Genomic DNA, 27,659 nt, shown 5'->3' on the forward strand with positions numbered 1-27,659 from the left:
GTAGCCCTCCAAGGCCCATGTACCATGGCTTTCTGTTCTGCACAGGAGCCGCTTGTGAAGGAGGAGAGCGTTGACGCCGTGGGCATGAAGCTCCAGGACTATCATGGCCAGTTTCAGGACAAGAGTAAAGAGTATGATGGCCTGTATGAGGAGTACACGAAGACATCTCAGGTCAGTGGCCACCTCTTAGAAATAGGAGCGGTCTCTCCAACCTCACAATGAAATGCCACCTCCGACTGCTATTCAGGGTAGTCGCTAACAGTTTTGCCTGTGCTATAGGTCAGTAATCTCTCCCACATGGTGGCCGTCGTCTACTTCTATCGGAGAGCAGCTGCTGCCGTATCGTAGCCATCCCTCTGCTTATATCAAGGATGGCCACGTTCACATCACGGCTCTCCCCCCTATATTAGGGAGCCGCCCCCTCCCACCTCGCTACTCCACCTGATATCAGGGAGCGTTCCCCTATAAGAGGGAGCCCCCACCTCGCTACTCCACCTTATATCAGGGAGCGTCCCCCTATAAGAGTGAGCGGCCCTCCTCACTACTCCACCTGATATCAGGGAGCATCCCCCTATAAGAGGGAGCGGCCCACCTCGCTACTCCACCTGATATCAGGGAGCATCCCCCTATAAGAGGGAGCCCCCACCTCGCTACTCCACCTTATATCAGGGAGCGTCCCCCTATAAGAGGGAGCCCCCATCTCACTACTCCACCTGATATCAGGGAGCGTCCCCCTATAAGAGGGAGCCCCCATCTCACTACTCCACCTGATATCAGGGAGCGGCCCCCTATAAGAGGGAGCCCCCACCTCGCTACTCCACCTGATATCAGGGAGCGTCCCCCTATAAGAGGGAGCCCCCACCTCACTACTCCACCTGATATCAGGGAGCGTCCCCCTATAAGAGGGAGCCCCCACCTCGCTACTCCACCTGATATCAGGGAGCGTCCCCCTATAAGAGGGAGCCCCCACCTCGCTACTCCACCTGATATCAGGGAGCGTCCCCCTATAAGAGGGAGCGGCCCACCTCGCTACTCCACCTGATATCAGGGAGCGTCCCCCTATAAGAGGGAGCCCCCACCTCGCTACTCCACCTGATATCAGGGAGCGTCCCCCTATAAGAGGGAGCCCCCACCTCACTACTCCACCTGATATCAGGGAGCGTCCCCCTATAAGAGGGAGCCCCCACCTCACTACTCCACCTGATATTAGGGAGCGGCCCCCTATAAGAGGGAGCCCCCACCTCGCTACTCCACCTGATATCAGGGAGCCCCCCCTATAAGAGGGAGCCCCCACCTCGCTACTCCACCTGATATCAGGGAGCCCCCCCCCCTATAAGAGGGAGCCCCCACCTCGCTACTCCACCTTATATCAGGGAGCGTTCCCCTATAAGAGGGAGCCCCCACCTCACTACTCCACCTTATATCAGGGAGCGTCCCCCTATAAGAGGGAGCCCCCACCTCACTACTCCACCTGATATCAGGGAGCGTCCCCCTATAAGAGGGAGCCCCCATCTCGCTACTCCACCTTATATCAGGGAGCGTCCCCCTATAAGAGGGAGCCCCCACCTCGCTACTCCACCTGATATCAGGGAGCGTCCCCCTATAAGAGGGAGCCCCCACCTCACTACTCCACCTGATATCAGGGAGCGGCCCCCTATAAGAGGGAGCCCCCACCTCGCTACTCCACCTGATATCAGGGAGCGTCCCCCTATAAGAGTGAGCGGCCCGCCTCACTACTCCACCTGATATCAGGGAGCGGCCCCCTATAAGAGGGAGCCCCCACCTCGCTACTCCACCTGATATCAGGGAGCGTCCCCCTATAAGAGGGAGCCCCCACCTCGCTACTCCACCTTATATCAGGGAGCGTTCCCCTATAAGAGGGAGCGGCCCACCTCGCTACTCCACCTTATATCAGGGAGCGCCCCCCCATGTTGGCGTCCTCTATCTCATGAACCCCCTTCCTATATCGGATATATCGGGGCGCCCCACTCCATGATAGGGAGCGTCCTCTTTCTCATGCCCCCACTGCTGCATTAGGGAGCGAACCAAAGACAAGACACATGCAGTCATAGAATCCCATAAAATTAAATTTTTATTGATAGTACTTCATAAAAACCATAACAGAGAAACCAGACAGCGTGTAGTGAGACTGGTAGATGACAAACAGATGCCAGTAGCAACATGAAAGAAATAATAGTCACCCAAGGTATATAGTGACCCCTAACGTTCGCCCAGGCTCACCACAGGATAAGAATAGCAAGCAACAGGTCATAGAGATAGTATATATCCAATGTCAAATAAGCCACAATAGCAAGTGCTTTAGAACTCCCATATAGTTGGTAAAATCATATGGCTACAGACATGAAGTGAGCAAAGTAGTAAGCATATCACCTGGACTGGAGGACCTGAGCCAACGCAGGGGACACCGGACCACCCCGACGCGCGTTTCGGTGCGTGTACCTTCCTCAGGGGGCGCTTGGTGGTGGGTGAACATAACCGCGCTATTTATAATGGACCCATAACTTAAAAAACCCCGGCGCAGCTGCGCAGTGTAGATCACGCCAGCCTTCTGGACCAATCTGCCGACAACCGGAAGCACATGGGGCCCCACGTGACCCGGAAGTACGTGATCAGCCAGAGAAGCCGGCAGAGCAGCGCCTGCGCAGATGGAGCCACGGTATGTAGCGGACATATTGAAGCAGGGCAGGAGCGAGGGCAAGGATATTAGGGGCAATAGTTACACCGGATAAAGGTAAACGGAACATATCTGCCGGTGACCAGCAGTGCTCGTATATAGAAGAATAGCGCATAGCAAAGAAACAATTAAGATCAGCATGATCCAATATATCGGTCACCACAACATAATAATACTGTAACACAAGGTGAAAAAAAGAGACATGTATGATAATATAATGTCAATACAAAATTATAGGTCATAATGGGCGCTCACAAAAATATACAAGAATAATCATAAATATGAACACTGAGAAGCCCAATATTACTCAATCCTACAGAATTTAAGAAACCTAACAAAATAGTATTATAATACGATTATGGACTAGAATAATGAACAATAGATCATCACATAAGGAGTAAACAATAAGTATACACAAGATAAAGATATAAGTCCTTATCACAAGGAGGGGACAGTCTTGAATCATGCTGTAAGTTCAGAGATGGTTATACAGATCTTCCCCTTCGGATCTTGTCCATATAGCTCCAGCAACCAGCATATTCTATAATATTCTATATTGGGGCATGTTGTATGCTGGTTGCTGGAGCTATATGGACAAGATCCGAAGGGGAAGATCTGTATAACCATCTCTGAACTTACAGCATGATTCAAGACTGTCCCCTCCTTGTGATAAGGACGTATATCTTTATCTTGTGTATACTTATTGTTTACTCCTTATATGATGATCTATTGTTCATTATTCTAGTCCATAATCGTATTATAATACTATTTTGTTAGGTTTCTTAAATTCTGTAGGATTGAGTAATATTGGGCTTCTCAGTGTTCATATTTATGATTATTCTTGTATATTTTTGTGAGCGCCCATTATGACCTATAATTTTGTATTGACATTATATTATCATACATGTCTCTTTTTTTCACCTTGTGTTACAGTATTATTATGTTGTGGTGACCGATATATTGGATCATGCTGATCTTAATTGTTTCTTTGCTATGCGCTATTCTTCTATATACGAGCACTGCTGGTCACCGGCAGATATGTTCCGTTTACCTTTATCCGGTGTAACTATTGCCCCTAATATCCTTGCCCTCGCTCCTGCCCTGCTTCAATATGTCCGCTACATACCGTGGCTCCATCTGCGCAGGCGCTGCTCTGCCGGCTTCTCTGGCTGATCACGTACTTCCGGGTCACGTGGGGCCCCATGTGCTTCCGGTTGTCGGCAGATTGGTCCAGAAGGCTGGCGTGATCTACACTGCGCAGCTGCGCCGGGGTTTTTTAAGTTATGGGTCCATTATAAATAGCGCGGTTATGTTCACCCACCACCAAGCGCCCCCTGAGGAAGGTACACGCACCGAAACGCGCGTCGGGGTGGTCCGGTGTCCCCTGCGTTGGCTCAGGTCCTCCAGTCCAGGTGATATGCTTACTACTTTGCTCACTTCATGTCTGTAGCCATATGATTTTACCAACTATATGGGAGTTCTAAAGCACTTGCTATTGTGGCTTATTTGACATTGGATATATACTATCTCTATGACCTGTTGCTTGCTATTCTTATCCTGTGGTGAGCCTGGGCGAACGTTAGGGGTCACTATATACCTTGGGTGACGATTATTTCTTTCATGTTGCTACTGGCATCTGTTTGTCATCTACCAGTCTCACTACACGCTGTCTGGTTTCTCTGTTATGGTTTTTATGAAGTACTATCAATAAAAATTTAATTTTATGGGATTCTATGACTGCATGTGTCTTGTCTTTGGTTCTCAGTTTTCTGGCAGTTGTCCTATGTCCATGCATGGGTGGCGTATTTATGTGGGTATATACCACTAATAAATGTGTGATGTTCATACTCCACCAATGATGTTTTTTGGAACTCTGCAGTGCATTAGGGAGCGGCCTGGCTGCACCCCACATTGGTTCCTGGGGCAGGAGGCTTGGGTGCGGTTGTGCTCGCTGTGGGTGAGTAGACGCCTCCGGTGTGTATTGCAGGAGATTCAGATGAAGCGGACGGCCATTGACGCCTTCAGTGAGACCATTCGGATCTTTGAGGAGCAGTGCCATTCCCAGGAGCAATACAGTAAGGAGGTGACGGAGCGCCTCCGCCATGCGGGGAGCGATAAAGAGATTGAGCGGTAAGAGCGCGACCTCCACCTCGGCGCTGTAACTCACTGCCGGGTATCACTGGCATGTCCTGATGGTTTTTTTGTTTTTCCAGGATAATAATCGATTATGAAAAACTGAAGTCTCGATTGGGGGAAATTCACGAGAGCAAAGTGCAACTGGAGCAAGATCTGATGAAACAAGCGCTGGACAACCGGGAAATAGACAAGAAGATGAACAGCATCAAACCCGACCTGCTGCAGCTGCGCAAGGTCCGGGACCAGCACCTGGTGTAGGTGACTATCCTCTCCTCCCTTGCCCGTTGTAGGGTGACTTGCCTGCGGTGACGACTTCTCTTTCCCGGCAGGTGGCTCAATCATAAAGGAGTGCGGCAGAAGCGCATCAATGAATGGCTGGGAATCAAGACCGAGAATCCTGATGTGTGAGTAGTCAGTGTCCGTGCAGGAGCCAGTGCGTATGTACTCGCGCCCCTAACCACCTTGTCCCTCAACAGCCCGTACTTCCTGTGCGAGGACGACTATCTGCCCCACTATGATGAGACGACTTGGTTTGTTGGGGATGTAAACCGGATCCAAGCAGAAAAATTACTCCAAGGAAAGCCGGATGGCGCCTTTCTGGTCCGGGAGAGCAGCAAGAAGGGCTGTTACGCCTGCTCTGTGGTGTGAGTGCGCCTCAGCGCCAGCATACGCGTGGGCCGTCGCAGCTGGCCCTTCAACCCCTTCATGACATATCTCGTACATTTATGTACTTTAATGCGAGCCGCTTCTTTCCTGCACAGGATGACTGATTTAATGGTAAGGATAGGTGATCAATGTGTGATCGGTCGGGGTCCGGCACCCCCACAGATCAGCGATCAATTGCGGAGCTGCTTCGTCTTCTGGTGGCCGCGGCTGGCACTGCACATTAATTTGAATAGGAGGTGGGTTTGCAGTACTGGCCATGGCCTCCAGAAGACGGAGCAGCTCCGCAATTGACCATAGCAGACGGCGCCAACACCTAGAATAGCTGACCAGGGGGTTCTGGTTGTCGAACCCCGACCGATCAGACATTGATCACCTATCCTTAACATAAGTCATCAGTGAAAAAGTAGTGGACAACCTGTTTAAGTAAAAAATAAGCGATACATGCTTGGTGTCTGCGTGACCGCACTGATCTGGGGAATCCGGCTGACGGGTTAGTTTTACAGTATAGTGAACGCAGTAAGCAAAAAAACACAAACAGGAATTGTAATTATTTTATTTTTTTTTTCTATTTCACTGCACTTGTATTTTTTCCCCATTTTCCAGTACACTAGGTCATAGACTGGTAGAGTTGGAAGCAGGGCTGTGAAGTCGGAGTTGGAGCCCATTTTGGTGGAGTCGGTATAAAATAGACCAACTCCAACTCCTAAAATATATTATAAATTGGGTACAGTAGTTCAATGCAGTTTGTGGGGAATATTTTTTTCAGAAGAATTTGTAAATTTGGTAAAGTTAGAAAATGTCCTATAAGTGTCTGTCCTATTCCTCATCTAAGGTCTAGGCTTTTAGCGGAGATGAACCTGTGCTGCAGTTTGTGTTTTTGATAAGTAGTGAAGCTCCTCTACAGATACTGTAAATAAATAAAAAACACAAGGGAAGGAAAGCCTGCATGCATCTCAGAACTTCTGAAGTGAACAGGAAAGCTGGATTAAAGAAGGTAAGTACTTCTTAAAACATATCTAAACTGTCAATAAACTGTGCATAAATCAGTAGTCCAGTATATGTTGTCTCTGTATGCTTGATTTTTAGTTTATTTTCCTCTTCGCTCATGTTTGGAGAAATTATCTGCTCTGATGACTTATATACACTATATGTAGAATATAAGGGGGGGAAAAAATGTTTTCTAACATCTCAAATTCGGAAATACAGTAACAGGAATGATGAGGTCATACATATTTGTGTGTTCTGGAATATGGTTCAGCACAAACATGCTCCCTCCCCCCCTCTTCATAGATTGTGAAGAAATATGATGGGAAACATTTAGTTAGCTGTACCCTGCTGAGACAAGCCTTGACATTGAAAGTTCAGAGTTTTACAAACTTTATACTTATCATCTGTCCTATTGATTTATGCAAACATTGTTTTATTTCTACACCAAATTATACAGTGCATGATTCACTATTCTTGCAAGAATTACAATATACTTTATTTTTTTTTACAGGACAAAATTATTTTGAGAGTGAGTTTACATAATTACAAAATGTCTAAGAAGCATTTTATGAAGTCGGCTGTATTTGACGATTTCACATTTCACAGTGACTCAAGAAAATAAACATTTTGGGTGTCAGTGTATACGTGACCCAGATGAAAACAAATACTGTGATGCCAAAATCAGTGCATACTCAGGCAGTGGTAAAAATGCTCCTTCAAGAGCATCCAATCTAAAAAGACATTTGCTACCCTGCCACCCAGACGTTTACAAAGCTGTGACTGAAAAAGATCACAGCAGCACCAAGAGACCAGCACTGCCTTCCAGGCAAAGAAGGAGGAAAGAGCGTCTCAAACATCAGTTACAAGATTTTTTTTAAGTGACAAAGTTACTGTAACAATGACTGCAGATGTGTTTTAAAAGACAGCTCATCGAGCTTGTTGTGAAGGACTGTGTACCATTATCATTATTTGCATGACCGGCTTTTACAGCTCTTAATGGAGAAATGGCTCAAAAACTTGGTGTTTCTCTGGAAAGAGAAAGTATTAGAAAATAAGTGATTGAAGAAGCCCTTAGCCAAAAGGAAGATCTTAAAAAGACTCTCGAGACGTTTTTATTTCTTAAAATGGACAGAGTGAACTATTTTGCTATCAATGTTCGATATTTTTGTGACAACAAAAAAATCTTGCTAAGACGCTGGCAGTAAAAGATACTAAAGCTCATCACCGCAGCCAGTTTCTCCAGACCTTAGTGGAAAAGGTTCTGCAAGATTATGAACTAAAAAAAAGAGCAAGTTCTTGCTATTGTAACTGATAATGCTTCAAATATGATAAGTACAATTAAACTGATGAATGAGAATAATGAAGGTGAACAGCAACTAGAAGAACATTTCACATTCAGTATGTTGGAGATGGAAGGCCACAGTCCTGTTCCCATAACGGAGGAACAAACAGATATTACTACAGAAGAACAGCAAAATGATTCTTTACAATTAGATGATCTTGTTAAAAACCAATTAACTTTTTATTAGCAGTAAAGAAATAGGTACATACAAAAATCCCCCGCAGGAGAAACAAAGAGGGAAAAAGGAACAAGGGGGAGGGGGAACAATACACATTGTTCTAGAATCACAGCAATTCTAGCATAGAATACAAAATTAACTATAACACAAATCACCGCTTACAAAAGATACTAAATGAGAGCAAGGGCGGACGGAGGAATGTGAACCGAGGAAACCCAAGGATCCCACCAGGAGAGCACCTTATTTTTCTTGGAGAGATTCTGTGCCATAATTGCTTCATAGGTAAAATGAAGGTTAATCTTGGAAATCAAAGCAGCCATAGATGGGATATCTGAAGATCTCCAGTGACTCGCTATACATTGTCTGGCAGCGATCAAAATATTAGAGATTATTGGACGGAGAGGGGAGGGGAATCCCGCGAGAGAGACACCCAAAACAGCCAGACACCCGCTTAAAACAAAAGGAACCTGGATGACCTCCGCGATTAGAGTCTCAACTTGACGCCAGAAGACCTGAACCCGTGGACAGGACCACCATATATGGGAACCGGAACCAATAGCCCCGCACCTCCTCCAACAGAGAGGGGAAGCAGAGGGACCAAACCTGGCCAAGCGAGCAGGGGTGAGGTACCACTGCAGCTGGATCTTTTTAGACTGCTCCAAGTGGCCTATACACGAGGAATACTTAGAGGGGTGTACCATCGCAAAGTGCCAGTCCTCTAGGGATGCATCAAAACCAAGAGAGGACTCCCAGGAAATCATAAAAGGAAGCTTAGCAGGAATATCATGGGATATGAGGGCCTTATAGATAATAGAAACGCCATGGGGCACGAGAGTGGCCGGTCTAAAGAACCGGTGTGCTGGGTTCTCCCGACAGAGGCGGGGGGGCACCGAATAGCCGACGCGACCTGAGAAAACTGCGGAGTTGTAGATATTGAAAGAAATCTCTGTCAGAGAGAGAAAATCTACCCGCAAGGACCTCAAACGACAATAAGCCATCCAAGCCAAACAGGTCAGCCACCCGGCGCACCCCCCGCATCTCCCAGGAGGAGAGAGAGGTGTGCCCAATAGCACACTCCAGGGCCCGTAGGGAGACATAGTCATACATAAATAGGAATTGGGAAGAGCAAACAGACGACCATATTTTAGAGGCCGTCTTGATAGAGCGAAGAATAGGGCCACGAGGAGAGACCTGGAGCAACCAAAGCTCCAGAAGTAATTTGAGAGAATTTCTGGGGGCGAAATGAGATTCAATGAGCACCCAGGGTAACCGCGAGTTCCCCTCCCACCAAAGCTTAAGAGGCTCTAAGATCGCTGCCCTATAGTAAAAATGAATCGAGGGAACACCCAAACCACCCATAGAGTACGGAAGGGACATGATTTGGCGCTTAATCCTGTGTGGCTTATTATTCCAAATAAACCGATCTATGATTGATTGGAAAGCCGAAATAAATTTGGAAGGTATGGAAAGGGGGAGGCACCGAAATAAATAGATAATTTTGGGGAGAAATAGCATTTTAACGGTTTGTATATGGGCCATCCACGAGAGCGAAGAGCTCGATAGCTGATCGATGCCCCTCCTAATTTCGGTGATAGTTTCCTCACAATTAGAACGAACGATGTTATCCAATCTAGTTATCTGGACGCCCAGGTAGGAAAACCCCATAGGGGCCCAAATAAATGCAAATTTAGATTGAATTTGAATTTGGAGATCAACCGGAAGAAAAAGGGGGAAAATAATGGATTTAGTCAGATTAAGTTTATAATATGATACCGCGGAAAATTGGGATAAAATTGAAGTGATCGCGTTCAGTGAAGTTAAAGCCGAGGTACAAGTCAGCACTACATCGTCAGCGTAAAGTCCAATTTTATGTTCAGTCTCCCCAACCCGCACCCCCTTAATATCAGGGCACTGTCTAATTAAGGCAGCCATAGGCTCCATGATCAGAGCAAAAATAAGGGGGGAGAGGGGACAGCCCTGACGGGTCCCGTTCAAAATCGGGAATGTCCGAGATTTAAAGCCGCCCGAGCAAACCGACGCACAGGGATTAGAGTATAGAGCCATAATGGCCTTGGAAATCAGTCCCGTAAGCCCAAATTTTCCGAGCGTGAGCTCGATATATCCCCAGTGAACCCTGTCAAACGCCTTTTCGGCATCGAGAGACAGGAAAACACTGGGGAGACCCTCCCTCTCCACCACATCCAGGAGATCAATCAGTCGTCTTGTGCCATCTCTGGTCTGCCTACCAGGGACAAACCCAACTTGGTCGGGGTGTATAAGGCTGGGGAGCACCGCTATCAATCTATTGGCCCAGATTTTAGCATAGATTTTAACGTCGCAATTCAGGAGGGCTATGGGGCGAAAATTTCCCGGAGACGTTGTGGGCTTCCCCGGTTTAGGGAGGGTCGCGATGGAGGCCTCCAACCCCTCCGCCCTGATGCTGCCAACAGACGCCCAGTTGTTAAATAAGCGAAGGAGAAAAGGGGAGAGGACAGAGAGGAATTGTGCATAGTAGAGAAAAGGAAAACCGTCCGGGCCTGGAGAAGAACATTTATTAGAGTCCCTGACAATTTGGGAAAGCTCAGATTCAACAATAGGAGAGTTCAGAAAGGAAAGCTGCTCCGCATTGACCGAGGGAAGATTAGCTTTCTCCAAGAACGCCATGATTAGCTCCGGCGAGGGCTGAGGGACTCCCGGGTCAGAACCAAGATCATAGAGAGAGGAGTAATACGAAGCAAACTCCTCAGCAATATGGATGGGATTGTAAACACGAGAACCGTCAGACCCAAGCAGGAATGGAATCTTGGATTGAGCCTCTCTCCTCCTAACGCGCCTAGCGAGAACAGCCCCCGCTCGATCCCCCATTGCATAGAATCTGGCTTTAGTTTTCCTCAGGGCATTTTCAGCTTTATGTAGAAGTAATTGGCGAACACGCATGCGAGCTTTAGACAGGTCAGAAAAAAGCGCCGGGCTAGGGGACATCTTATGGACAGACTCAAGACGGGCTAGTTCGTCTAGGGCCGACTGAAGGGTCGAATTATATTTCCTCTTAGCTGTTGCAGCCATTTTAATAAAGCAACCCCTAGCAACCGCCTTGTGAGCAAACCAAAGGGTATCGTCCCGTATGTCCGGGGTATCATTGGAGGAGAAGAACTCTTTTAAGGCCCTTTCCATAAACTGGGAATTTAGTTGGTCGGTAAGAAGATGGGTATTGAGACGCCAGTGTGCGGGGGGTCTAATAGCAAGGGGGTCCTTTAGAACAAGGGACACCGGGGCATGATCTGACCATGTGATACTACCAATATCTGCCGAGATGCAGTGAGGGAGAGCCACATCATTCACCAGCACATAGTCAATCCTACTATAGGAACCGTGTCTGGGAGACATGAACGTGTAATCTCTCTCGCCACAATGCAGATACCTCCATATATCATGCAGCTTATATGAGTTGATTAGCGGCCCCGCCTCCTTCCTTGACAGGGAAGCGACAGAGCAATCCAGCACTTTAGATATTGGCACATTAAAATCCCCAGCAATTAGTTTGTGACCATGTTGGATGTCCTGTAAAATTTGAAAAAAACCCTCTAAAAATTTAAGTTGACCGGCATTCGGAGCATAAACTGAAGCAATGGTATAGGGGGCATTATTGATCAAACAAAGGATTACAATGAACCTACCCATCAGATCTACAATGGAACGGCTCAGTTGGAAGGCATTGGCTTTGCTAAAGAAAATCGCTACTCCCGCCTTCTTTGACGGGCCATTTGCAAAGAATTGATGTGGATATAAACCTGAGTACATTCTAACATTATCACATTCCAATAAATGTGTTTCTTGAAGACATATAATGTCCCGACGAGATTTACCCAGATGCCTCCAGACAATCGACCTCTTGCCCGGGGAGTTGAGACCATTCACATTAATGGAATACAGCAAAACACTCATGGTAAAACAGTATAAATAGATTTAGCTCATAATGAGCACCAGTGAAGTACGCACAATAAGAAACAACATGAGAACTGCGGACCAGAACATGCGTGGGGGGGAACCGGGTGGGAAGGACAAACAGAACAAACAACACAAAAATTAGGACATCAAGGTCCATTCAGGCAAATCCTGAGTCCAGAAGGTGAAAATCAGAAAAAAACAGTTCACCTATGGGGCAAAAAAATTGAAGTGCTGCAAATACTCCCACAAGGAGACCAGCACAACACATGAAATCAAAAAAGAAAAGCCTCAAGAGAGGAAAAAAAAGTACCAAAATATTGCGGGAAATAGCCAGGAACCAAAGGTGGTAACATTCTTCAAGCGACCTCCCAGTCCGATGCAACACGGGCCTTAGGATTACGGCCATTCCCAGACCCAGAGGGACCCCTCGAGGCTGGGGAACCAGGAGCCGACAGGCCCCATCCCGCCAATGCAGAAGCCGCGTGGGACGGGGTCAGGCAGGTGGTGATGGATCCATCTTTGCGGATGAGAAGCTTAGTGGGAAATCCCCAACGATATGGAATGCCTTTTTCCCTGAGAACAGCAGTGCAGGGTCCAAAAGCTTTACGGAGAGCCAGGGTGCCCGGGGAGAGGTCCGGGAAGACGGTGATAGAGGCAAATCTTTCAGGTAAAGCAGGATTTTTCCTCAGGGCCTGGAGAAAGTTCTCCTTCATTTCGTAGAAGTGTATGCGGGCGAGCACATCTCTTGGGACCGAAGGTCCAAGACCAGTCGGCTTAGGAATCCGGTGTATGCGATCAATTATAATGTCCCTTGGGGCAAAGTGAGGGAGAGCAGCAGCGATAAAATCCTGCAAGAAAACTTTCAAGTCTCCCGGAAGTACAGATTCTCCAACGCCTCTAAGTTTAACATTGTTCCTTCTGGACCTATCTTCCAAATCCATGGTTTTGGCGTGGGTTTTAGTGAGCAGATCTTGCAGAGACTCTTGAGCGTCCCATAATTCATTATGAGATGAGATCAGCTCCACCATCTTACGCTCCAAACGATCCGTGCGGTTCCCCAGCTCCACCACCTCTCCTTTCAGCTCTGCCAGCATGGTGCGGATGTCTTCCTGAATGGAGGCCCTGAGATCCCCAAGCAGATCTTTAAGTAAAGCAGCAGTCACCGGAGCGTCGGGAGAATGCGACGCTGTAGCGTCGGAAACCGCAACGCTCAGGAGTGATGAAGAGCCCGGGAGTGATGAAGCGCCCGAAAGCGACGCTTGAGCGTTGCGTTGTGAGGAGCGGGAAGCTCTGGGTGAAGACGGCGCCATCTTGGGATCCTGCAGCAGCCCGGGGGGAGGCTGCAAAGAAATCTATAATCCGCCTGGACGGGTCGCGTGTGCCGGCTCTGGATTTCCCCATACACTCACCGTCGCACCAGGGAGTGATGCTGGTATTATAGGAGACAGAGAGTCCGCCGGGAAGAAGATATGAGCCGCTTTAAGGTTCCTGGTCATGGAGCTCCCACACTGTGTGACCTACTCCATCTGCAGCTAGGCCACGCCCCTAGATGATCTTGTTGAAGCTGCTTCACACCTCTTTCCTGTTCATCACATGCGCTGTGTTGTGCACACGCTGCAGCTGGTAATAAGAGATAGTCTGCAAGAGGGACACACTGGAACTCTGATTAGCAAAGTGAAAAAATTGGCTATTGCTGCCAGAACCCCTAAAATTGATTCCATCTTGAAGAGACGTGCTGTAAAAGGGGCAATTGTGGATCAAGCCACTCGGTGGGGCAGCACCTATTTAATGATTGAGCGATTGCTGGAGCTGAAACCCTTCCTTGTAGATATGGCCAACCCTCAGGTAACACTACATGAAGGTCAATGGACACAGGTGGCTGAGTTGAAGGAATTGCTTCATCACCCATTTGCAGTGACTAAAAAGTTACAAGCTAAGGATTTAACTCCTGGCATTTTAATAAAGGAGTGGAAGAACTTGTTGTTTTACCTGTACCAAAGAGGAGGTTTAATCACAGATGGCATTGCTGCTTCAATAAAACAGAGAGACACTGCTATTAGAAAATGACATTCTTCTGGCAGCTGTTTATGTGGACCAGAGTCATCATATATTGCTGGATGATCAGCAGCTTACTAAAGGAAAAGCAGCTCTGATTGAGGTAGCAGTTAGGATGAGCTACAGGACGGCCAAGAGGACTCGGGTCCTGCCAGTGCTGCTGCTGTTCCTTCATCTTCATCAGATGAGGAGTTTGATTTCAACAAGTATTTGGACGACCTGGAGCAGGCAAAGCGTTGCTGCAGGGAAAAAGATTAAAAGATTCCACTCCCATAGAAAACAGATTGTGCTGAAATATGGTCAATGTTTCACTTGCTCTCAAAGTAGAAGAGTTCAATCATTCATCAAAACTGACTGCACGAGGCAATTCCTTTATATCCTGAAATTGTTAGCGATGTCGCCCATGTTAGTGTAGAGAGGTCATTCTCCTGCCTTAAAATAATTAGGTCAGATGTGAGGTCATCTATGAAGGAGGATCTGATGGAGGCGATACTATTTCTCATAACAAATTCATAGACTGCACAAATATTGTTCAGTATGTTTTTGTTTGAAAACTGTTTTTTTCCACTTACTGCGGAGTGTATAATAAATTGTAAATATGCAAAACAAATATAGTTCTAAAGTTGTATTCCAATAAATATATTTTGTTTTATCTAAATGGCTTCATTATTGTATCATAATAATGATTAAAAGCCTGATGTTACCATTTTACCACAGTAAATTTATCACTTAAACATGAGCCATGTATGAGGGAGTCGGAGTTGGAGTCGGTGTCATGGAAATTGAGTCGGAGTTGGAGGTTTGGCTTACCGACTCCACAGCCCTGGTTGGAAGGGACCTGGGTCATTTGGACCAACCCCCTCCTCAAAGCAGGATTCACTAAATCATCCCAGACAGATGTCTGTCCAGCCTCTGTTTGAAGACTTCCATTGAAGGAGAACTCACCACCTCTCGTGGCCGCCTGTTCCACTCATTGATCACCCTAACTGTTAAAAAGTGTTTTCTAATATCTAATCTGTGTCTCCTCCGATTTCAGTTTCATCCCAATGCTTCTAGTCTTTCCTTGTGCAAATGAGAATAAAGAAGATCCTTCTACAATGGTGTGGTAGAATGAATGGTGACATTCAAAGGTCCAAAACGCAAGCCTCATACGGCTCTATGAACGTAAAATAAAAAAGATATGGCTCCTGTAATAATGTCATGAAGGGGTTGAATGGCCGCGGGGGGGGGGCTGGGGGGCTGCCTGCAGATATTGGGGTCTGTCAATGCATGCACTTTACACTAAGTCCATTGTATTTTGTACATCCAGAGAGACTGCAGTGCCTTCAGAGCTGCACTCACTAGTGTGTGTAGATTGTGCTGCGTGCGTCTGTGAGCAGTGAGATGGAGGTTGTGCCGCTGCCAGCCAGTCTAATTGTTGTGTCTTTACTCATCTAGGGCGGACGGCGGCGTGAAGCACTGCGTTATCTACAGCACATCTCGGGGCTTTGGCTTTGCTGAGCCCTACAATCTGTTCAGCACGCTGAAGGACTTGGTGCTTCATTACCAGCACACGTCCCTCATCCAACACAACGAATCCCTGAACGTGCGGCTGGCCCACCCCGTCTACGCACACGTGTTGCCGCTGTGCAGGTAAGGCCTGCAGGAGGCGCACGCTGGCTGCTTCAGAACTTTTCTACAGTTTTTACCAGAACTACGAGGGCATTCTTTCTACTTAGACTGCTTGTTTTGCACATGAAGTGAATTTGTGAATGTGAAATGAAGAGTGACGCACGGTGCAAGAGGATGACGCAGATCCAAGGGCTCCCGCTGTGAGACCAAAGGACAGGCGGCAGCTTCTGTTGTTCCTGAAATCTCGGGGCGGCGCAGGTCATCACCAACCACTGAATGTCCGCTCCAGCTCACTATTGGAAGGGGCGCGAGGTTTGGGGAAGACCAAAGCATTCTCCAGGTTCACTTATTCCTGTACGGAGTCAACTTAGAAAGTCACTTTATTTTCCCAACACTTAACAAAGTTTTGGCTTCCACCTCACAAACTCTTTCATTTGTGGAGACATCGATCATTTCACCAAATTCTGCCACCAATACTTTTTTTTTTGCTGGACCGAACACTAAGGTAGAAATCGTGCGGACCGAGGTCTAAGGTAGAAACCGCACAGACCGAGGTCTAAGGTAGAAACTGCGCGGACCGAGGTCTAAGGTAGAAACTGCGCGGACCGAGGGCCAAGGTAGAAACTGTGCAGACCGAGGACTAAGGTAGAAACTTCGCGGACCGAGTACTAAGGTAGAAACTGCGCGGACCGAGGACTGAGGTAGAAACCTCGTGGACCGAGCACTAGGTTAAAAACTGCGCGGACCGAGCACTAGGTTAAAAACTGCGCGACCTAGCACTAAGGTAGAAACTGCACTGACCGAGCACTGAGGTAGAAACCGCACGGACCGAGCACTAGGTTACAAACTGCGCGGACCGAGCACTAAGGTAGAAACCGCACCTGCGCAGTTTTCTTCATCAAAACTTGAAGAAAAAAAAGAGAAAGGTGTGAAGGAAAAGCACGAACCTGTCACTATGGTTTATGGATAGTTTCTTTGTTTTTTTTTGCAGTTTGTTACAATGACGGCATCACTTTGGACTGAACGTGATCTGGCGCTAATGCTCGAATCTTCTTCACGGAGAATCAACTTGTGGTTTTGTATGATCAAGTCAATGTGTCTAGATGGCTGGTGATGCCTCATCATTCCTTCTCGGTGTAGTGGGCGAATAATGTGGGCGTCAGGCCACCGGCTGGAGGATGTGCTTCTGAAGGCTCCTCTAGATTGTCTCGTCACCTCTGCTGCGGGCGCTGTGTGAGGAGACCTCTGATTGCTGCTATTATCGTCAATATGAAGACATTACTGAGTCGTAGATTGGGTGGCAGGGGAGCATAAGGCCAGCAGTAATGGCACGTGTAATAATGGCTGTGCTGGTAGCAGCTCCACCCCTGTAATGACAGCTGTGCAGGGGACTGGTAGCGGCTCCACCCCTGTAATGACGGCTGTGCAGGGGACTGGTAGCGGCTCCACCCCTGTAATGACGACTGTGCAGGGGACTGGTAGCGGCTCCACCCCTGTAATGACGGCTGTGCAGGGGACTGGTAGCGGCTCCACCCCTGTAATAACGGCTGCGCTGGGGACTGGTAGCGGCTCCACCCCTGTAATGACGGCTGTGCAGGGGACTGGTAGCGGCTCCACCCCTGTAATGACTGCTGCGCTGGGGACTGGTAGCGGCTCCACCCCTGTAATGACTGCTGTGCAGGGGACTGGTAGCGGCTCCACCCCTGTAATGACGGCTGCGCTGGGGACTGGTAGCGGCTCCACCCCTGTAATGACTGCTGTGCAGGGGACTGGTAGCGGCTCCACCCCTGTAATGACGGCTGTGCTGGGGACTGGTAGCGGCTCCACCCCTGTAATGACAGCTGCGCAGGGGGATGGTATTGGCACCAGCAGGGTCTTCACTTATTATCAAGGAACGCTCCAGATTTGATATCCGATTGCGGTCGCTACGTGACACTTTATCTTTTAATTAATTTTTTTTTCTATCATGAGAATTTATAATTTATTCTTTTAACGAGGACGAGGGTGAAGATTTGTGACCCGATAAAACCAGGTTGGTGCGGAGTGGATGAAGCCGTGTAGAAGTAGTGGTCCTTGTTGTGCGTGGCCTTCGCCTGCTTTCTGTTCCCGCTGGCGGTCCATGCACAGTGATTCTGTAGGGTTCTACCTTTTTTGGGGGGTTTGCACTTATTGGGTACTTGATAAAAAATGTGTGAAAGCAAGAAGATGAATATTTCTAAGCATAAATGCACTAGAGCCAAGGAGCCGGCGGCTGGATAATGGGGCCGCTATGTATACGGCTGATATTGTACAGCCTCTGTCTTTCCCGTTTATGTTGGAGATGAGTCCATTACTCGTACGTCCTTGTGCCGGTCGCTGGCAGGTGCCGTGTCCTCCCAACTATCGGCCTCACGTTCAGTCTTATTAATCCATGCAATACGAAACGTCAGACCTCTCCTTGACTTCCCAGCATTAGCCCGCTTCTTCTAGTGACGATAGGACAAGACTGATTTGCACAGTAGTTTGTTTTTTTGGTCACTTAACATTTGCAAAATGCTTCTTCCTGCCAAGGGGACATGAAGCATTTCTAGGGCCACATGGCCGTCCATGGAGAGGTTCAGAGCTCTTCGGAGTCTTCTTGTGGTTCTCCGCAGGATCGCACCTACTGCCCCGATGTCTCCACACCGCTCCGCTGCACACACTATTTGTTGTATGCCCCTGGGAGCGCCTGGTGTGTTGCAGATGTTGGGCGTACGTCATGGTCTGTGGCGAGTGACGCCAGAAAGACAAAATTCTCATAGAAGACAAATTAATTCCTGCTACTTGAACAATCTAAGGCTGTTTTTATAGGATGTTGGGAGTCTTCTACGTCTCGCTGTATTTCTGCAGCTTCAGGGGAATCCTATTTTAACAAGTTTTAGCCTTTTATTGAACGGTTGGAGTGTTTTTTTTTCCTGCGTTTGTTATTTTGTCTTGTGTCTGGACACGAGTGCCTCTGTGCTCACTGACGTGTAGACATGGTCACCAGTAGTCATTGACTTGGCCCCACACAGCTCATCTTGATTTGCAATAAAGTAAGTTCAGTCATGGAGCTTTCTGTCTAATCCGGAGTATTGTAGAGCGGAGCTCCATCATTAGGTGGGTGTACGATGTCTGCACAGGGCTGGTGCATGCATGGGCTTGGGGCCGGTGCATGCGTGGGCTCAGTGATCTTCCATTACACAGGCTGATCCAAGCCTCCTCATTCCTTGCACTTTTCTTGTGGTTGAGGCCCATGGGACACAATCGGTTCACGTCCCGGTATGTCGTTCTGTATTGGCCATGGTTTATCTTTACCTCTGCTCCATCATGTCAGGGCCCCTTGCCGCTTCCTTTCTCTCTGTACTTTGGTCCCGCATGTTTCTGACTGTTAAAAGCCAGACCAATATAGATATAGCCAGAAGAAAAGCTGTCAGTGTGACAGCCACTTGTGTGTGCACTATAAAATGAGCCAAAGAGCTTGCACTTTAATTTATTTCCCAAAGCAAAATGTTTCCTAAACCAGAAAGACGAGTCGGGGCTGCAATGAAGACACATTGCCCCACCAGTGATCAGTGAGAACTGACTCATCGATCGAGATATCCCACGTGTGCTGCCAGTGTCACTAGCAGAGGCCATGGGAGGAAAGACGAGAAGTGACAATTAAATCTCCTTTTCACTGATTTATCGCCACTTAGTAATAGCACAAGGATTTGTACCTGCATGTGGAAACAACAAAGAGCACCCTGTAATCCCTCATCCACGCTGGCCGTTGACCATGATGGATGTGTGGAGCAGCAATAAGGTCGCCTAAACCAACCGCCGATAATTTGAAGCAACAAGAACGATGCCGCCATCTCCACAGGGTATAGAGACACAGGCTGTTGGTCAGTCAGCAGATGTCACCCCCCACCGGATCTGATTGCATTACATCATGATAGTCATCATGTTTTTTTAAAGTGACAGTGCTCCCATTGTTGAGATGAATACATTTCAGCCGCACCCGTACAGATGGTTGCGCAGGCTGGAGTCAACATATTTTATTCTCGCCATTGTTTTGTATTCTGCAGGACAGAAAAGGGTTTTAGATTAATATTAAAGCTTAGGAGAAGGAATATGCAAGCAGATTTCCAGGAACTAAAAGCCAATAAGCTATTGTGAAGCAGTACAAGATTGCACATGTCGTTCCTGGCTTGTCTGTAACACGGGGGCGTCCTTAGGTGACAAGCGCACAAGATGACGCTAGGATTTCAAAGTGGAAAACCTCCTCAGTGGCTTTTGTATGCATTTGTGAGTGGCCCGGGATGGCGCTGCCGCTCGCCGACTTCTACGCCAACGTTTCTTCCTCTTTTCCTGAATTTCAGCATGTAACCTTGGTACTATGTTACTGACTGTTAGTGTGAAACGTTCTGTCTATGGTGTCATGGGAAGTCATGTAGCTAGACTAAATGGGTCTCGCAAGAGGCAACGTGTCCGTTTTCGTGTTTCTCCAACAGATCATGCTGTAGATGTTAGAATTCTCTCAATAAACACCCATCACCAGATGTCATGGCGCTGGGCGGCTGAGTGCGCTGCATGGCGTTAGCCGGATCAGATCATCTATAAACTGGCAAACAAAAACCAGAACCCTGATGAGAAGAAATCTGCCCTCCCCTCCGACTGCCCCAGACATCCCTTTATTGCAGTGTTCCCCCAACTCCGGTCCTCAAGAGCCACCAACAGGTCAGGATTTCCTTAGTATTGCACAGGCGATAATTGCATTACCTGGAAAAGCAAGAATTCCATCCCCTGGGCCATACTAAGGAAATCCTGAGGACATGACCTGTTGGTGGCTCTTGGGGCTCGGAGTTGGGGAACACTGCCTTATTGTGACTAAACCTGCTCCCATCGTATCCACGGCTGATTTCATCCTGAACCCTGCAAGGTGTTGCTGCCCTGCGCTGTGCCATCTCGTGGCTCGTGTTTACCTCAGTTTTTGGTTTTGGTGCTCTCTTGTTACAAGTGAACTTGTTTCTCTGTATCGGCCATGTTGTAGCCCTCATGGGGGCAGATCTGTGTACAGCGTTTAAATGGTTCCATACTACTTACCTGTCTTGCAAAATTAAAACAGAAGATATTTTCATGACGAGTTGTCTGCAGCCTCTTATTACACAGATTTATATTAATTCTCATGAATGTCTTATTACCGCATCGGTCACAAGTTTTCAGATCAATGACGTAATACAATGTATATATTTTGTCGTCACCACGTGTAGTGGGACGTTATGTTTGCTCCAAAATATGTTAAAATCCAAGTACATGTACAAAGCGAGAGAACCACACTGACACTCTTAGTATCAGAACAGATCTCTTTGTTACAGTATCACTTCAGTCTTTACGTAGGTTATTACTATTCATACATTACATGTGCTGGCATTAGCATACACACTTCTAATTGGCTAAGTTATCACTATGACACCCAGCTTGATTTTTATGTCTTTACACAAAGACATTCCTGAGACCCCTTATCAATACTGATGATGATGAAGCTGATGATAACTGATGTTGATGAAGATGAAACCAATCATGACTGACTCCGATGATAAAAATACTAAAGATGATGAAGCCAATGACAGCGAAATCGATGATGGCGATATTGATGATGATGAAGCCGATGTTGACGGAACCAATGATGGTGAAACTGATGATGACAATGAAGCAGATGATCCAGTCTAGGGCTTCCAAAGCGCAGCAGTCCGTCTTGCACAGATGCACGGCCTTAATCATTGGGATCATGGTGCAATAAATTGTAAGCAGAGTTTCACTTTGTGGAGTCCCACTGGTCCTGAATTTGCAGTCTTATCTTACAGACTACCATTGATAATCACTTATTGAGGAGAGGCCAAATTACCTCCCGCTGAGAATAATGAGAGAGGATAAAGAAGAGCAGATTGTGCCCAGGGTGGATTGATTTAAATCACGCCGATTTAAATCATGATTTAAATCACGATTTAAATCAAAAGATTTTTTTCTATTTAAATCGGATCGATTTAAATCATGATTTAAATCACTGATTTAAATCAAAAGGTTTTTTTTAATATAAATCACGATTAAAATGAGAAGTGAGAGCAGTGCGCATGTGCGCCCATAGTTACACGGACGAAACTAGGGGCAACGATCTAACGCCAGGGTGAGGGGGGGACCCCAAAGTAAGTAAAAATCTTTTTTGTTTTACTATATGGCAATAGGTAGGTGTTTAAAAGCAGCATGTCTTAATTGTATAAACTATTAATAGCCTCCACATTTTGTTCATACTGCCCCTTTAATTCCACACTTCTAGCTTGGTTTCACTTTTGGTTTAGTTTCTTTTTCCATTCAGTTGACATGCCCAAACTTGTTGGATAGTCAGCATCCTACAGAAACCTCTGGAAGAGCATGGCATTGTGAATGTTACACATATACAGCCTTTATTCTACTGAGTTAAACAACTCAGCTTTATCTCATGATGGAAGAACCTTTGGATGGTAAAATATTTTCCTCAAAAAGCAGTTTATTGAAAAAAATCCGATTTAAATCAAAAAAATCCGATTTTTTTTGATTTTTTTAAAAAAACATTGATTTTTATCCACCCTGATTGTGCCGCAAGCTTTGTGAAGGATAACAGCCAGGGAGGTCACGCAGATCTCACAGCTGCCACCAGTTTCTCAAGGGAGCGCAACTCCGCTGCATCAAATCAGGACAATTACGCAATTAACGAGGCCGCGGCTGCTCCCACTACTCGGCCGGTTATTGGGGAACTCAGTGAGTGTGTGGTACATACATCTCCGATTCCAGCACATGGAATGAAAATATATACACTCACCGGCCACTTTATTAGGTACACCTGTCCAACTTCTTGTTAACACTTAATTTCTAATCAGCCAATCACATGGCGGCAACTCAGTGCATTTAGGCATGTAGACATGGTCAAGACAATCTCCTGCAGTTCAAACCGAGCATCAGTATGGGGAAGAAAGGTGATTTGAGTGCCTTTGAACGTGGCATGGTTGTTGGTGCCAGAAGGGCTGGTCTGAGTATTTCAGAAACTGCTGATCTACTGGGATTTTCACGCACAACCATCTCTAGGGTTTACAGAGAATGGTCCGAAAAAGAAAAAAAATCCAGTGAGCGGCAGTTCTGTGGGCGGAAATGCCTTGTTGATGCCAGAGGTCAGAGGAGAATGGGCAGACTGGTTCGAGCTGATAGAAAGGCAACAGTGACTCAAATCGCCACCCGTTACAACCAAGGTAGGCCTAAGAGCATCTCTGAATGCACAGTGCGTCGAACTTTGAGGCAGATGGGCTACAGCAGCAGAAGACCACACCGGGTACCACTCCTTTCAGCTAAGAACAGGAAACTGAGGCTACAATTTGTACAAGCTCATCGAAATTGGACAGTAGAAGATTGGAAAAACGTTGCTTGGTCTGATGAGTCTCGATTTCTGCTGCGAAATTCGGATGGTAGGGTCAGAATTTGGCGTAAACAACATGAAAGCATGGATCCATCCTGCCTTGTATGGAGCATCTTTGGGATGTGCAGCCGACAAATCTGCGGCAACTGTGTGATGCCATCATGTCAATATGGACCAAAATCTCTGAGGAATGCTTCCAGCACCTTGTTGAATCTATGCCACGAAGAATTGAGGCAGTTCTGAAGGCAAAAGGGGGTCCAACCCGTTACTAGCATGGTGTACCTAATAAAGTGGCCGGTGAGTGTATATACACCCCCAGATACGGTCGCTGTCAGCTCTGGAATAACAAAAGAAACTACTCGCTGCCACCACCAGTTGTTTATAACGGCTGATTGGACCTGTTACAGGCCGCGCATGGCTTCAGGGGTGCAGTTTATAAAGCAGGAGTAACACAACTATTACATTTTATATATTGAATCTAGAAAAGGTAAAGTTTATAAAAACTTATAAAATGGGAACAAATTACAATATACAAAATAATAAAGAGTTACTAAACCTGATGTCATGGAAATAGCTCAGTGATGGGGGAGGAAGGTACTCCGATTGGAAAAATGGACGCTCACACAGTGAACTATGTGTTGCAGAATGAACAGAGACCCAGACCCAAATACAGCTTTTCATTAGCTCAAGGTTACGCAAACATACCTCCCATTGAGGAGCTCATGTGGGGGCGGATGGTGGGATGTGCTGGGTCTGCTAGAATTTTATGAGATCCCCTACTTACAGGATATATTCGCCCCTGGAGGTCCCAGGTGGCAGATATTGTGGTCATGTTCTTTATCACGATTTTACCTTTATATAGAGATCGAATACACTCACAAGCAAAAGGCTAATGATTAGTGATGAGCAAGCATATTTGGTAATGCTCTGCACTGGCCCGAGCATTGCTGTACTCGTGGTGCACAGCGAGCATCCAGCATTTCCGGGATTGTTTGGCGGGAGTTCAGGTCCACGCCCTGCATGTTTGGCGCTCTTTTGAGAGCCAATCAACATGCAGGAATTGTGTGCCACGTACTGTAATGCCGCAGCAATGTTGGTTGTGGCATTCCAGTGATTAGCTGGCCACAGAGCGTCATCAGGTCTATATCAGACCCGGCACCGCCCTGCTCGTCACATTCAGCTCCGGAATCAGCTAGTGTAGGGAGAGGTGCTGTCGAGATAGGGTCAGATTTGGGGGTTTCAAAGATAGTGTGGGTCTGCCATAATTGAATACACAAATCCAACTAAATCAACAGTCCTTCGAAGGTCTAATTACCGGCTATATAGGTTGCAGTGTTAGGTAGGCAGGGAGTGTATGTGTGTATATAGGTATCACTGCTAGTGAGGCAGGCATTGTATGTGGCATACTTCAGTGCATACATCAAGAGAGTCAATTCCATTACAGTCTGCTGCTGCCTATCGCATATATTGACCATATATACATAGCCCCAGGTATCAATGGCCAGGAATAATTTTTTTTGCATCTTAATCCTGATTATTTTATTCAGAAGCAAGCCAGAGCACATGTTTTGTTTTCTCCATTTGCTTGATGGGACCGCAGAATTCAGCCAGATCCTTGTACAGCGTGAAAATCCAGCTATTTCAAACTGGTATGCCCGTCCCAGCGATCACATCTGAGTGCGCATAAAATTCTGCCATTTTTGTGGTACTGTAATATTTTTTTGGAGTGTCTTATACAATTTCTTCACACCATTTTGCTGCCAAAAACAAATTAGCTATAGGGCAGATATTTTACACTGAGTTTTGTCTGCCACACGGCTCATATATCATTGCGCTCAAAATTGTGCTCTCCGAAGAGCTGTTCACTTTTCCATTTATAGATTTGTGCCTCTCGCCCGGTCAACTTGAAGTGGGGGCAGATGAGATCGCATGTAGTGATGCCAAATATTTGAGCAGCCATGGTCACACGAAGGTGACGGTGGGAACGTGTCAGAAGAGGTGGACGATGATGAGACACAATTGCCAGAAAGTCAGGAGGAGGAGCAGGGTGTGGAAGACGAAATGGTGGATGATATAGTAACTGACCCAAGTTGGCAGAAGGACATGCAGAGCGAAGACAGCAGCACACGGGGAAGGAGGCGTAGCACCCCAACAGGCAGAAAGCAGTGTGGTGGCCACAGATAAAAGGCAGGCAACCGTTCCTCGTAATACCAACACAACGGAAGTTGGCAGTACAACTGTTAGGTCTTCCTGAGTCTGGTTGTTTTTTAAGAGAGAAGCACTCCAGCCCTTGAGCACTGAGGCTGTGCCACCCTGCGTTCGTGCACTCCCACCGTGACCAGTGGGTATTGCAGAGAGAAGTGCAGCATGCCCGGTAACTGACAGCTGCGTGCACTTCGTGACCGTGAGTACAGCGCTTGTGCCGCAAAGAGAATCGGCTATTGGACAGACATTTGCAGCCCACCTTAACATCAGACGCCTTCCCGCCTACAGAGAGCCTTGATCGTGCTGCGGCCTTGTTTGCTCCGGCCGCATATGTTCATGGACTAGGGGCTCAGCGGACAGTACCGGTGACCGACCGCTGCCGCCAGAAGACGGACCGCCATTACCAGCTGAATCTCCTTGGACCAGCACCGCGCCAGGCATTGACGTTGCTACCAACCCCCAAGTGGCACCTGCATTCTGAAGAACTTCTCACACGATAAGTGCACCACCGAACTTCTGTCACTTTATTTACTCTGCATATTTTCTGCAATTGGACTGCTATTCCCGTTTAACCATTCATCTCCCTGCAAGGCGTTAATCACTTGTTAAAATTACAACTCTTAAATATGTTAACCCTTGCTCTGCCTTCTGTCTGTCACTGCATCCTGCTACCTGTTTACACCTGCATCAGCAGGGGTAGCAAAACTACCAGCCTGACCACCACCAGCATGATCAGGCACATGGCAGCAAAGCACCTGACTTTGTGGGCTGACCCCCAGGCTCCAGGAACAGTTTCTGCGGGTGACACCACTGCTTCTTCCACTGTTGTGCGTGCAAGCCAATCCCCTGTCCATGGTGCCTGATGGTGCCTGCGAAGATGCCTCCTGCCCTACACCTGTTGTTGCACACACTAAACTAGCACCATGAATAAGCACGTCCTTGTCCCAGTGCAGCCTTCAGTTGTCTATACCCCAGTCATTGGACCGCAAGCGGAAATACGCAACCAACTCCCCACAGGCCACAGTACTAAATTCCCACATTGCTTGTCTGCTTGTGCTCGAAATGTTGCCTTTTAGGCTCGTGACGGAAGCTTTCTGCAACCTGATGACGGTGGGCGTCCCAAGGTACTTGGTCCCCAGCCGCCACTATTTCTCCCAGTCTGCCATCCCGACATTACACAAACACGTGTCCCACATTACCTGTGCCCTCAAAATGCTGTTACTGGGAAAGTCCACTGTTGTGAAATTGGATTCTGGGCTCCCCCGGTGGCCACTTGTGGAATTGTACTTGTGTGCATCATCCCCTCTGTTCACCTGCTCCTATCAGGATGTGGGAGTCGCTATATAACCTTGCTCCTCTGTCAGTTTCATGCCGGTCAACAATGTAATCAGAAGCCTTCTGTGCATGTTCCTGCTACTAGACAACTCCTAGCTAAGTTGGACTTTTGTCCTTGTGTGTTTTTGCATTTTGTTCCTGTTCACAGCTGCTGTTTCGTTACTGTGTCTGGAAAGCTCTTGTGAGCGGAAATTGCCACTCTGGTGTTATGAGTTAATGCTAGAGTCTTAAAGTAATTTCTGGATGGTGTTTTGATAGGGTTTTCTGCTGACCATGAAAGTGCCCTTTCTGTCTTCATGCTATCTAGTAAGCGGACCTCGATTTTGCTAAACCTATTTTCATACTACGTTTGTCATTTCATCTAAAATCACCGCCAATATATGTGGGGGCCTCTGTCTGCCTTTTGGGAAAATTTCTCTAGAGGTGAGCCAGGACTGTCTTTTCCTCTGCTAGGATTAGGTAGTTCTCCGGCTGGCGCTGGGCATCTAGGGATAAAAAACGTAGGCACGCTACCCGGCCACTTCTAGTTGTGCGGCAGGTTTAGTTCATGGTCAGTATAGTTTCCATCTTCCAAGAGCTAGTTCTCATATATGCTGGGCTATGTTCTCTCGCCATTGAGAATCATGACAGTTTGACCGGCCCAAAAAAGGGTTAAATTACTGGCTGAGAAAGGAGAGAAAAAAGAAGTCTGCTACAATTTTTTTTTTTTTTCCCTCTAGTTCTGAGTGTGCTCTTAATTGAATCACTTGCTAGTTTGCCTATGCTGCAGCCTTCCTCTCTTTCTCTCCTTCTAATCCTTGAATGGCTCTGTGTTCACCTGTTTCAAATGGATCTTCAGAGTGTAGCTACAGGTTTGAATAATCTCGCCACAAAGGTACAAAATTTGCAAGATTTTGTTGTTCATGCACCTATGTCTGAGCCTAGAATTCCTTTGCCTGAATTCTTCTCGGGGAATAGATCTCACTTTCAAAATTTTAAAAATAATTGCAAATTGTTTTTGTCCCTGAAGTCTCACTCTGCCGGAGACCCTGCACAGCAGGTCAGGATTGTAATTTCCTTGCTCCGGGGCGACCCT

The 27,659-nt window shown here is 47.0% G+C and overlaps 1 protein-coding gene across 1 annotated transcript in view; it reads left to right on the top strand.

Moving 5' to 3' along the window:
* Positions 1-24: 24 nt before the first annotated feature.
* PIK3R3 (phosphoinositide-3-kinase regulatory subunit 3) overlaps positions 25-27,659 on the top strand; it is a 60,205-nt gene continuing 32,570 nt past the window's right edge. Inside the window, exons 1-6 of the mRNA XM_077277633.1 lie at positions 25-171; positions 4,683-4,825; positions 4,909-5,085; positions 5,161-5,235; positions 5,308-5,475; positions 15,445-15,639. Coding sequence (XP_077133748.1) covers positions 25-171; positions 4,683-4,825; positions 4,909-5,085; positions 5,161-5,235; positions 5,308-5,475; positions 15,445-15,639 — 905 coding nt within the window. The remainder of the gene's footprint in view (positions 172-4,682; positions 4,826-4,908; positions 5,086-5,160; positions 5,236-5,307; positions 5,476-15,444; positions 15,640-27,659) is intronic.

This window comes from Ranitomeya variabilis, chromosome 8 (genome assembly GCF_051348905.1).
Source record: "Ranitomeya variabilis isolate aRanVar5 chromosome 8, aRanVar5.hap1, whole genome shotgun sequence".
NCBI lineage: Eukaryota > Metazoa > Chordata > Amphibia > Anura > Dendrobatidae > Ranitomeya > Ranitomeya variabilis.